Source organism: Aricia agestis, chromosome 16, assembly GCF_905147365.1.
Source record: "Aricia agestis chromosome 16, ilAriAges1.1, whole genome shotgun sequence".
In the NCBI taxonomy this organism is placed as follows: Eukaryota; Metazoa; Arthropoda; class Insecta; order Lepidoptera; family Lycaenidae; genus Aricia; species Aricia agestis.
The window spans coordinates 3818156-3831729 of record NC_056421.1 but is presented as its reverse complement, the minus strand read 5'-3'; the positions used below and the strand labels follow the sequence as shown (position 1 = coordinate 3831729).

At 39.1% G+C, this 13574-nt stretch overlaps 1 protein-coding gene across 3 annotated transcripts in view; it reads left to right on the top strand.

Annotated features, from left to right (window-relative positions):
- The window catches only part of LOC121734891 (serine/threonine-protein kinase minibrain), a 163231-nt gene that overhangs the window by 19757 nt on the left and 129900 nt on the right, over positions 1-13574 (top strand). The window contains exon 1 of one of the 3 annotated variants that reach the window (XM_042125524.1): positions 7516-7809. The exons of the other annotated variants lie outside the window; for them this stretch is intronic. Coding sequence (XP_041981458.1) covers positions 7782-7809 — 28 coding nt within the window. The 5' untranslated portion in view covers positions 7516-7781. Of the gene's footprint in view, positions 1-7515; positions 7810-13574 lie in introns of those variants that run through there. 3 annotated transcript variants of the gene reach the window in all.

The window sequence follows — 13574 nt, the reverse complement described above, 5'->3', positions numbered from 1 at the left end:
GAAATATCTGAGACCTGCGTGACATAAGCAACGTCTCCATGACTACGTCTGAAATGACAACAGTGGCTCGAGCTTCCCACGCCGTTTACAAAATAACGCCTGCCGGATCTAGTTTATTTATAAAATAGCGCGCGAAAACCTCGCCCGCGGCCGTTAGGAGTCATCAATGATATTGCGCGGGCGCACCTCGCGGGCCCCGCGCGGGTGAACGGCCAGACGGACGCGGCGGCCGTTAAACCTGCCGTCTCTAGTTTACCTGCTGAGTGCTGACTGTTGGCCGGTTAGCGGTGTGACCAGGAAAATTACCCCGAAATTAAGATTTTGCTCTTTATTTTGGGTTAATTTTGAGCTGGAGATATCTCGTTTGCCACCCAGGGATTTAGTGTTGCCTTGGACGCTTCAAGTATGTTGTGACTCTATTTTACCTGCTGTCTGTTGGCAGGTAAGCGGTGTGACCAGGAAAATTACCCTGAAAAGTGGAGCACAATATAGAGCGCATTTTGCTTTAGTTTGAGTTTGAATTTTGATGTATGTAGGTATGTATGTATACAGATGGGTAATGGAAAAATTTCCGAAAGAAAAGAAAAGAAAAATGAAAAATTTCCAATATATTTTTCTAAGTTTTCAAATATTTTTCAAATAATTTTCCAAATTGAAATGTCAACCAAGATTATGTATCCAACAATTCCGTACCCAAAGGGTAAAAACGGGACTCTAGATTACCGAGACTTCGACGTCTGTCCGTCTGTCCGTCTGTCTCCAGGCTGTAACTCAAGAACGGTAATAGCTAGAGAGTTGAAATTTTTTGCTCGGTATCAATGATGACAACAGGTAGGCACTTGAAATATGCACAAAATACTCAGCTGCATTTATACTTTAATAATTAATAATAAAATTTTAATAAATTAAATAATTAAGAGGGGCTCCCATACAAAAAACACAATTTTTTACTATTTAATATAATTTTAATATATAATGGTACGGAACCCTTCGTGCGCGAGTCCAACTCGCACTTGGCTGATTATTACTATTTACTATTTCATTTAAACTAATAATTTCAGTAAATAAATATTTTTCCATTATTTTTCCAATTTTTCAATTTTTCAGAAAAATAAATTGAAATATTTCCGAGCTTTGAAATTTTTCGGAAAATTACCCATCACTATGTATGTAGTGGTTTGGCTCTGGTTTGTCACTTAGAATTAAGTGTTCCAACTTGTATGTTGTGACTCTAGGTTATCTGTTGCCTGTTGTCTAGTCAGCGGTGTGACCAGGAAAATTTGCCCTAAATAAAAAGCAAAATGAACTCTGGTTTGAGTTGGAGTTCTTTTGGAGTTCAAATGCTCAAGACATAACCTACTTGTTAAACTTGTAACTTTCTTCATTTTATATGTAGAGTGTTCTAAATTAAGACACAAAACTAAAGTCAGTATGTACATAATATTATTTATGTACTGCCTAACTGGCAACTGCCTAGTATGTAGTTGGTACCTCAAGGTCTACAATTGTATTTTAATACCTATATACCTTTAACTTTAAAAACATTAAAATGTCCTTCATAAATCTCGCAGTTCAGTGGTGGTTTTTATGGGGGAATCCCACCTTTAACTACGTAATTACTTCACACTTGTTATAATAGCCAACTAAGTAAATAATATGCCACAATAGCAGCATGCTACTGTTTATTTATCGATTAGTATAATAGTGCAAACCATGAAACCAGTCAACATACTATGAAACTAGCTGACCTGCTCGGCTACGCCCGCGTGGCTCGCGCCTCTACAAGACTTGCATCAGTTGCATCACGTCTTTCGACCCCTTAAAACCCCTTTTGCGCATTTAAAAGTAGCCTATAGTTGTTCCCTTAGTATATTTAATAAATTTCTTAAAGAAAATCACATCAAAATCCATTGTGTACTGTGTAGTTTAAAGGATTTAAGCAAAAATAGGGACAGACAAAATAGTAACTTTTAAAAAAAAACTATAATAATTACATAGTTATTTTCTTGTGGTTTGTACCAAAGGTAAGAAAACAATTCCTGACGGGGAATACCCGTTACGTGAGAGTGCGATTGGTCAGTAAATGTCTCAGTTATTAACGACCAGGCCCTACTTATTAAGTACCAGAAATAGTTTAATGACTCAATAAGCAATAAAACGTTAACAGCTTTATTCTGTCGGTTGGAATTATTGTATACAGTCGTAACATGGGGTCTTGCTGCATTAGAAGTAAATTTAAGTGTTCTTTAAATAAAATAGGGAAAAGTGACTATACTAGACTAGGGAATGCAAATCTCGCGAGATTGGGGCTCAAGCCAGATCCCGCGAGTTTATGAATACAATACCGCGAGATCTCGCCAATTTCGAGATCTCGCGAGATTAGCAGTTTGGTGGATTTTTTTGCAAATAATCACAATATTTAAATAAATTGCGCAAAAAGCGTAATAAATATTATAAGTAAATATAAGATTAACATTAATTTTCACGAATTTTTTCAATAGAATTTTATGCATCAAACATTGTTTGATGTATCTGTCCATAATTTTTAAGTAGTAAACTTTGACATACATATCTACTATCTATCAAATAACAATTGAAAGAAACAACCAGTTTTCTCTTCTAATGTGCGCTCTTATAATTATTTTGGAAGTGGCGGTAATATTGTGGACAAACCCGCGGTAAAACGATAATATAGGGAAGTAAAACGTATGGAAATATATGAAGACGCTTTTAAATTTCCGTCGACGATAACTTTTTAACGTGCACGTTAGAGGACATCACGACGTCTACACAGAAGTGTAGACGTCGTGATGTCGCGGTGCGTAAAATCAAAAGGGCGTTTTACGTACCCAACGTTTAATCGTGGTAGCCGGCGTCCACGATAACGTGACGTCCAGAATTATAAAAGCGCACATTATCAAACACAAATATTTTAGTAATAAAACAGTTCATTTATAACTATCAAAATAACGAGAAGTCAAAATTCAGAACCTAGTTGAAAATCACAGTGCACAGTTAGTAAGTTGCTTAGGTCAGCTCCGCTTTGTTTTTACTCCGTGATCGCAACTCCGTCCGTGCCAGTCCGCGCTTCGAATAAGACGTTTTTATGCTCAAGTGCAATCTCGTCAAACTCTCTTTCAGATCTCGCCTTTTTTCGTCCGATATCAATCTCGCAAAAAAGGCCGAGATCTCGCGAGAATGAGATTGCATTCCCTATACTAGACACACACACATAATCTTATATATAAAAATGGATTTTCAAATGTGTTAGTCGCGCTAAAACTCGAAAACGGCTTACCGGATTGGGCTGATTTTAGTCTTAAATATTCGTAGAAGTCCAGGGAAGCTTTTAAAGTGACACGAAGTTCACCGGGACAGCTAGTCTTATATATAAAAATGGATTTCCAAATGTGTTAGTCGCGCTAAAACTCGAAAACGGCTGAACGGATTGGGCTAATTTTAGTCTCAAAATATTTGTAGAAGTCCAGCGAAGGTTTTAAAGTGACACGAAGTTCACCGGGACAGCTAGTCTTATATATAAAAATGGATTTCCAAATGTGTTAGTCGCGCTAAAACTCGAAAACGGCTGAACGGATTGGGCTGATTTTAGTCTTAAAATATTCGTAGAAGTCCAGGGAAGGTTTTAAAGTGACACGAAGTTCACCGGGACAGCTAGTTATTATATAAAGTCTGTCGGTCTCTGGTCTGATGCTTGTTACATCTTCACCCTTTAGTGCACCGGGCACTTTGATATATTTTGGTAAGGAGATTTTGAGTCCCTGAAATGACATAGTCAGTCAAAAATGTACTCGTACAAGTCCCGTGAGATAAACGAATTTTGGTGCTACTTGTGTGAATCTTAAGTGTTATTTATCACATTAATGTAGACATAGAGATTACAAGAGCGTAGAGATGCGACATCGTACAACCCGCGATGCAGACGCATTACGCCCTCTAAGTGCTTAATAGAAAACTCGTTGAATAATTCACGAGTGGCGGACCGCTGATAAAACCCGACGGCGACAAGACGTTCGATATGTAAAGACGCGCGAACATCCCGGGTGTGTTTACCGAACGGATCCCTGCAGTGTTGCCAGTCGCCAGATGACCATCTCGCTTACTTCTCCGGTTTTCCCCGAAAACACTATAAAGTTCGGGTTATAAAGCAAAATTCCTTCATCTCGCTTATTTCCCAAGTTTTCCCAGAAAACACTATAAAATGCGGGTTTTAAAGCAAAATTCCTTGTCAATTCAAAATCATACTAGCTATTTGACCGAGCTTCGCTCGGTATTCTATAAAACACGAATAAAATGATATTTTCTAAAAATGATTTATAGATCGATTTATCGCCCCCGAAACCCCCTATATACTAAATTTCATGAAAATCGTTGGAGCCGTTTCCGAGATTCCAATTATATATACAGGGTGTAACAAAAATAAGTGATAATACTTTAGGGTGTGTACGTGTTCCTTGTAGAGAGTTAGCTGTGAAAGTGGCAGCGCTGAAAGACGAACATTTTTTTTCACTTTTGTATGGGGAAACTCGTGACGCTCGGGCTCTTGCCAATACAAAACTGCTACTTTCACAGCTAATTCTCTACAAGGAACACGTACACACCCTAAAGTATTATCACTTATTTTTGTTACAACCTGTATACAAGAATTGCTCGTTTAAAGATATAAGATTAACCCAAATTTTACCCTTTTACAAAATTCGGGTTTTGAAGAAAAACTACCCCAAAAATTAAAATTTTTATTAATTCAAGATTATGTCATTAGAATTTTCGAAGTGAAACTTTAAACACGAAAATCACCTGGAATTTGCTTTGTTCTTATATTTTTTTTTATGAAATAAGGGGGCAAACGAGCAAACGGGTCACCTGATGGAAAGCAACTTCCGTCGCCCATGGACACTCGCAGCATCAGAAGAGCTGCAGGTGCGTTGCCGGCATTTTAAGAGGGAATAGGATAATAGGGGAGGGTAAGGATGGGAAGGAAAGGGGAGGATAGGGAAGAGAATTGGGCCTCCGGTAAACTCACTCACTCGGCGAAACGCAGCGCAAGCGCTGTTTCACGCCGGTTTTCTGTGAGAACGTGGTATTTCTCCGGTCGAGCCGGCCCATTCGTGCCGAAGCATGGCTCTCCCACGTATAAAAGCTATCTTAAAAAAGCTTTCATTACTGAATCAGTAAAAATACTTGGCGCTGATTTCTTCAATCGTCAGATAAACTTTACCAATGTAATAAATTTGGCGTTTTGACAGATTTTATATGGAAAAAATGACAAAGTGTCATATTTATTCTATAAGGCCCACTTGCGCCAGACTGGGTTAACACGCTTAACTCTGAGTTAAATTATACTTCGAATTTAAATTCACATCATGTATTGCACCACCAAGAGTTAGGAGTTAACCTCGAGTTAACTTCTTAAATTTTTAACCCACCGATGTCGAAGGGTTAAATCAACTAACTCTGGGTTAGTAATATCAAAACTGCGATTTTTCGGTTATGACCTATACAGTACTTTGTTGTGTTCAGTAATAAGTACCGGTTTTATTTTGTGTTTAACCATGATAAATGATCAGTGGTTGTTATCTGTTGATGATGAAGAAATTATCGAATACATTAGTTTGGACTCGTATTACAGAAATATTGTAGAACGGACCGACCGATGTTTAGGGTCCTGTATTTACTCACAAAGAGACAAAGATTTCCATCGAAGATTTCGCCTAGAAAAAGAAACTGTTCTCTTTTTATTAAATAAAATTTAAAATAATTGCAATATACAAATGACCATAAAAAGTAATTCCCTACCAAAGTTTAATAATAATATCATTGGATTAGTGCGTCTTTAGTGAACTCCTTTATAAATAGGTAGACTAGATAAACATTGGACACAAGTGTTTCTTCCCAATTTTTATCATTTTCCGCTTAATTTATTTGCACAAAATATCACAATTCACAACACAATGCGACATAGAACCACGTGTCATTTCAAATCTGACATAAGGAGATAGCCTTATTTAAAGTACTGTGGAGCGAGAGAGAGCACTACACTTAAATTATTTAGCATTCGCTCTATCATATTTGGCTGGATGTAAAAAGAATGAATGAACATGACATAAGCCCGGGTTAGTTGACTCTGGGATAAATTCTTCTGGTGCAATATGTAGTATGAGTTAAAAATTAAAAACGTTAACACTGGGTAATTAAGCCCCGGGTTATTTATTTAACTCAAAGTTTTGGCGCAAGTGGGCCTTAGTATAATTAAAAGTTATCTGACAATTGAGCAATCGTCCCTAATTCATGAAATTATATACCTACAATTATGTACTCTCAACAGAAATCTGGGTTTGGAGTACGTTTTACCCGGGAGGTTAGAGTTTTCCACCCTTCATTTGGAAAAACCTGGGATTCCCCTTAAGGCCATCCCCTGAGTAAACGACCTTAACCATACATTTGACGCGTTGCCGAGATCGCACAAAAATCCTATTTTTTTACTCATCTTAGTTCAAAATTTACCTAAAAAAATTTAAAACGGGGAATATGTAGTTAGTGAATCTATTGACGTGTGTTTCAAGTTTAACGTAATTTGTAAATACTAGGGAGATGCTGAAAGTATGCTTCAATTTTTTTAAATTATTGGTATTACTTTGGAAGCTAATATCATGAGTATAAATAAACAAAAATAGATTTAAGGATATACTAAAGATTATTGTTGTATTTTTATTATAAATTTGTAGTCTATAAGGCTCTAAATACGGTAAATTACGGAATCTCCGTAGGGGAAGGGCCTTAAACCTGGCAGCCCTGCTCCTATCCACCCCGGGCACAGGTGGCGTCGCCGGGCGCGGGACGTCTGCGTCGCGTCTGCACGCTTTTTCATTCTTTGTTTGCGCCGAGGATTTGCATACAATCGGAGGAATTGCATAGTTGGCAGGAGGTATCCCTGTACGAGCTTTTCTTCTAAATGAATGTGCTCTTTTTCTTGTTAACCGTTTATTGAAAAGCCGCATGTGTGGTGCGGGATTCTGGGCGGATTAGTTTCAAGTTCGAAAGATGAATCGGGATGTTTCAATAGCGTCTGAAGTTTGGAGACTGAACTTACCTGACCTCCTAGGTTTTTGTTACTTTGTTTATGTTACGAGTTATTTTCTACTTTAAAAATATTAATTGTAGGTCCAGTGGTAAACAAAAATTAGACACATACTTCAGGGACTTCATAAATCATAGTATTATTTCTGTCTATTAATTGGTGGAAGAGATGTTTAAGTCCCTCGTCAGTAGTCAATGGCTACTAAGAGTACTAAGTACTAACTTACGAGGAAACTATAATTACATATTTCAGCACAAATACATAATGTATTAATCGTATTTGGGTTAAACAAGCGACCAACAACGCAAACTACGCCCTAGGAACAATAACAAGACGGCGAACAGTCAAGTTCGTCCGTTAAACAAAAAGATCGGACCGATATTATAAGTCACGTGGCGGCGAATCGGCGGGTCGGCGAGTTGTGTCGGCGTTAGTCGGTGCGGACGGTCCGCGCGGGGCGGCAAGCTCGCCGATTTCGCCGCCACGTGTATAAACATTGTTGCACAACAACAACGCCGCGTGACGTGCAAGGACGCCGCGATGACACGTACGACAATACTGTGGTTAGCGTTCACGTGAAATTCTGCTGGTGACTAGTGAGTGAGGTGCACGAAAGTGAAGTGTTTTGTGACAGGAGAATGAGAAGTGTTGTGTTTATGTGATCAGTTGATCACTGTGCTCTAAAATGTCTGTAGACGATGAAAATAGTCGATGTGAGTTTTGTTTATGTTATGTTTTTCATGCGTTCTGTTTATTTCTCATCTTGGTTTAATGTAATTGGAATATTTTGAATCTGAAGAGAATTTCTTTGTTACTTCAATTTAAAAAAATCACAAATAGTAGGAAAACTTTGAGTACGACGTATGCTGTTACATTTTATAAGAATAGCTTACCACAATACATTGTTGTTATCCTTATGCAAACATCCGTATAGTTACATTTTATAGTATGTGTCACTATACGAATATGTTTCTATACCATTATAACTTATATTGGACTAACATTTCCTCAAAACGACAGAATGTCGTTAAATCGATTAATTTGTAATTTTTCCCTTAACACGTCATGTCTCGATAACGAAATAACTGAAATTCCGCTTATTGTAACGAAATATACAAAGTTTGATTCAACCATTAGTAAGATATGTAGGCGTTAACGAGAACACGGTTTATGAATAGGTCACTAACCACATCTAATTATAATTGCACATTATGCAATATGTAACCGATCGGAGCGTCCCACACTAATCTATCGAGGCGCATTCCTCGCATACTCGCAGGTTGTCGGCCCGGCAACCTGGCCGGCGGCCGTGACGTAGCGACCGCAACCTGCCTCCCCGAGTCCCCGCAACCATCCCGGGCTATATTTAGACCGAAACGGAGAAACCCCATGCGATAGAGGTCACGAAATTGCGCAGTTGAAGCTTCGAACTCATCTTTGATCTCGCGCGATGCATTAATTATACACGAGCGTATCGATAATGCCTAATGAGCGTTTATTGCCCCCGCGGGTTACGCCGGCTGGTGAAATGCGAGGACAACAACCCTCCAAACCCTGAGGTTATTCACGTTCGATATCAAAGTCAGGGCCAGGTCATCGTCCCTCGAATGAAGTTTTGGGTGCAGACGCAACTTCTTTGAAATTTAAAATAAAAAATATTGTGTCTGTTGCAAGTGGCAACAACTAAATAATTTATAACACGTTTACATGTCTGCGAGACAATCCTTTCATAGAGTCTGCACGTCGCGAACATTTTTCATAAAACCTCAAACAATATTTTGTTGTACTTATTTGAATCTCGAGACTAATATGACCGTTCACTTCAGATTAATGCAATTGACTAATTGCAAAGTCGATCGCTGGCGTAATGCAATCGGAATTTGAAGTATCAACTGGCGAATGTTTAGCGAGTGTCAGTAGGCAGCTGATACGCATGACGCCGGCACGCAGGCGCAATCTGACTCCAACCGGTTAGTCATCCTAATCGGAGGTCAAACGGCAGCTGTTGTGAATGCTGAATGAATACCGATTCGGGTAATCAGCGTTTGACGGTTAAATGTGGCATGTTGTAAACAAACCCTGGTTATGGAGCTGCAGGAGGTGCTTTGAGAATCTTTCTAAAGCAGCCTTAATTAAAGGTTGAATCAATGCTGATGATTATTCAAATGAGTTGGAAGTAACCGAAATAGATGTAAAAACGGCTTTGTCTGAGCTGCTACTTTCGGCAGCACTACCTTTGTTTCAATAGGGGGTCCCTAGTAGAGACCCCCTCTGCGCTACCGTAGAGCACACTGAATATCGAGACTCTTCTCCATATCACCCACCCTGATTATTTTACAAAAATCAGCAGTTTTTCCACAGAAGTGATGATGATGTCCATACTACGCGATCGAAAATGTGCATCTCGTAAATAGTACAGTAACTACGCAGTAAATGCTCACATGTCGTAACACGCGCTTGTGTGACGTGGGAGATGCGGGCGCCGCTCTATAACGAGAATGCTCTATGTGCAGTAAGAGACCGAACTCACTAGAAATGGAAGAGTGAAAGTATCAGATCGGTTCTCTCAGGTCGCACATGAAAAGTGTAGGCTCTATGCTTCTAGGTGTTAAAGCCTTGAATGTTACCTGGAGTTGTTGCTAAAAAGCATCCAAGTAGCCTCTAGCTGTGAGGATTATTAAACGTGAACTCAGATTTGGTCCTAAAAATGTGAGAATTTAAAGCACGTTAACAAAAGTTATAACATCTTGACATTAAACGTGCAGAAAAATGAGTTTAGGCAGGTAGTTAACGAATTTAAAATACAAGAAGTGTGCATGTCATAATCAAATCGTACCCTCAGTAAAACCTTTGTACTTGGGATCTACAATAAATGTGTAATTACGTAGTGGCGTTCTCAATGTTTATATACACTTATCTGATAAGAGGAGAAGGCCGTGGGTGATAAACTACATGTCTATTATCAGGAACGTGGGAGAATGGAGCTTCGAAAGTATTATGTGCATCCTTGATTCTAGTGGTACGGAAGGCACCTCTTAAACCGTTTCCTGAAATTGCTTTAAATATAGTTCCTACTGCCATTAATTTTAAATCTAGGTTAGGAGGATTTGTTGCAGTTGTAATCTTGAATAAATGCTTATTTGACCCTGTTATAAAGTGAAAGTTCCAAAATTGGCCAAAATAACAGCCACTAAAAGCGACAGTGCCGGAAAGGTTTTTGATGCGCAACACGTAGCAAACAATAAGTTCTGTATTTTTTACTCCGAAAATTCAGTAGGAATGGGCATAACTCTAAACGCCTTGTTTAGGTCATAGGTTTACCGTAAGCCATGCAGCCGCTGCGCTCCCTACTAGGTTAACCAAAGCGGCTTGATATTGAGCACTTTCTCTTCCATTCTTCGATCTTAAAGTTTTGTGGAGCCTATACTCGGCACGCAGTCCGCCCCCGCCTCTGCACAATGTCACCTCAAGAAGTTGAAACAAATGAGTGAGCCGAAACGTTATGGAATGTCACATCGCGCCAGACGGGCCGTAAATAAGTCTGTATTAACTTGTCTGTGACCTCTGTACAGTCGCGGACACCCGCCATGTACTAATTTCGTACCGTATTGCCACGTAATAAGGTCGAAAGGTTCACCTGGTGTCCCGACTCCCGCCGACCGTACGTCACGAACTCCGCCACCTTAAAAGTGAATTAATCTTAGTTATATCAAAGTAATCTCGTCTATCAACACGGGACTGGAATGTAATTAAATTGTTTTAAGTTTTTCGAAGGTATACGAAAGGATTTTCGTCCATTAGGCGATGTTTTATTTAATCTTGAACAAGATTTGTATCATAAAGTTTAGGGTGAACTATTAAATTATTCTGGTGCCACAGATCACCATCCCGATTCACGCTGCTCCGGAAGACCGAAGAACAACACGCAAAATATAACAAGTTTTTATCATCTATCTATATATATAAAACTCAAAGGTGACTGACTGACTGATTGACATAGTGATCTATCAACGCACAGCCCAAACCACTGGACGGATCGGCCTGAAATTTGGCATGCAGGTAGATTGGCGCGCCGCGAGTGACCGTTCTGCAAAGATTTAAAATGGGATAAAATATGTCAACAAAAAAATATAACACCCAATTTTTTTTCGTTAAATGTACTCTCCTAATGATACCTAAGACCTGGGAAAAAATTGGCAGGAAGGTTTAATTGCATATATGTATAATATTCGGTTATTGAATTAGTCTAGTGGTCGCTACTCGCTACATTTTTGCGCTGTCATTGTACTCATATGGTAATGGATAAATTAGCTATCGTCCAATAATAGTGACATGTGTTCCAATAAAAGTGAACGTAAGCCGCGATGACAAAGGCGCTTCGAAACGTCGAGTCATAGTCGCGTGTGGCAAGTTGGCAACTCACAACTCACAAGACGCCAAAGACTAAAAGCCCCGGTCCCACGCTCGCAGGTGTTATTTCCACGTCGTCAGCTTCCGAGTAACTTATCAATCTAACTTGATATGACGATACATGACAGCGAGTGCCGCTAAGTGTGGCTCGACAATGTAAGCGCCTTATACTCGAACGGAGCTCTTGAATGGCTCACTTTAGGTACCGAGATGTTTTAACTCTATTTGGTCTTTTCGTGTCTCAGTAATGCAGGTTCCGGCTATGACATTGTTTTCCAAATTGGTACCGGACGCAATTCTAGGTATAGTGTGATTCATATATTGTAGTCATCGCATACGTGAGCGTCTAATTATATCATTGATAACATATCGATGCCGATCAAGGTACCATTCTATTCGGTACCTGCGTCCTTAAGGTCTTGTCACGGTGATAAATCGGTTTCCCGAGTATTTGGGATGTTTACAGCAATCATTATCAACATTATCGGAAAATTGACATTGATTTTAGTAAATAAAAGTAACAGTATCACAGTTTTGATTACGAGATAACCACCGTATAATACCTACACCCGACAAAACACACCGGCAAGGTTAAGACTTATTGTTTAAACAGAACTTAAGGTTACAGGAACTCATTAAAACATTATCATGTCATTAAAATACAATGAAGTTGGGTTTTATAGATATTTTAGAGAACGGCTATATATTATAATAACGGTAAATTGTGAAACAACTGCATCTAAACAAATGAACGGGATACAATAATTTGAACTTTTAGCCATTCTTATATCAATTCATAGTTTAAATTTAAAAACTCAGCCTATACACCACGCATTGCCATAGGTGCTTTGTGCAACTAGCACTGGACACGACTCGGGATGTATGTGGTCAAAAATGTAATTTACCACGATTCTACGAATAATAAAAACTAAGGAAATCTAACTCCCATACTTCAACCGTTTTGAATTTAGTTCCTTTTCGCACACTAAAATATGACTATAGTAACGAAACACCTAACACTCAAATTAACGAAATAAAGCCGTTGACACTAATTTTCACTTCTATATTTACACAAAATTGTGTACCGAATACATGCATAAAGTATGCAATATGCATGTATTCGGGTCACATTTTGTAGACTCGTGGACAATTTTTTTGACACTACTATACTACTACTACACTACTCTTTTTTTTGTTATTCGTAGCCACGATTATATATGTCGCAGCCGACTGGTTTAAATAGCCGTTCAATCAAACAGCTAGCCCTTTGACTGAACAACGCCATTCAATCACACGTCTAGCTTTTAGATTGAATATTTTAGTCGCTCAAAACGTTCAACACTACAGCTGATTCAAAAGCCGCCGTCTAATTGAAGTAGTTCAGCGCGCACCGCTGCGGCGCTAGGTGCGTTTTATTTACAATATGGCGTCAAATAGCAGGTGTTTGTTGGTGTTTGTGGTTGTTTTTCGGAAAGAAAGTAGTTAATAAAGTTACAAGTGTTATTAAAGAGACAAAAATTGTGGAGGCACATACGAGTGAATCAAAATTTCAACAAATATTCGAGGAGAAATTACGGGATTATGAAATGGATGGACGCAGCCCACCGGAAAGGGGGGTTCGGGGAGCACAGCCCCCCGTCAAAACAAAAACAATCACAATCCAGAAAGTCCAAAAGTAGGTTAGGTTAGGTTAGAACTTAGACCACAACACAGAGGGAGCCGAGCGAGCGCAGCGAGCGTGCTGCGGCAGCAGCCGGCGACCGTCGTCAAATAAAAGGGGGGCTCGGGGGGTGCAGCCCCTGCCAAAAGAAAAACAAACACAATCCAGAAAGTCCAAAAGTAGGTTAGGTTAGAACTGTGACTGTGCTGCGGTAGCAGCCGGCGACCGCCACAAAACACGCCTCAGATTTTTTTATTTTTACTTATTGCATTAAACTTTTGGTCACCCCTTAAACTTAATCCGAGAATAATCTTTCAATAAAATACAAAAAGTTTTCCTATTCTCCCAAATTACATATTAAGCTAATGGTCGCCCTAGTTAATTTGCCATAAAACCAGTTGGCTAAGC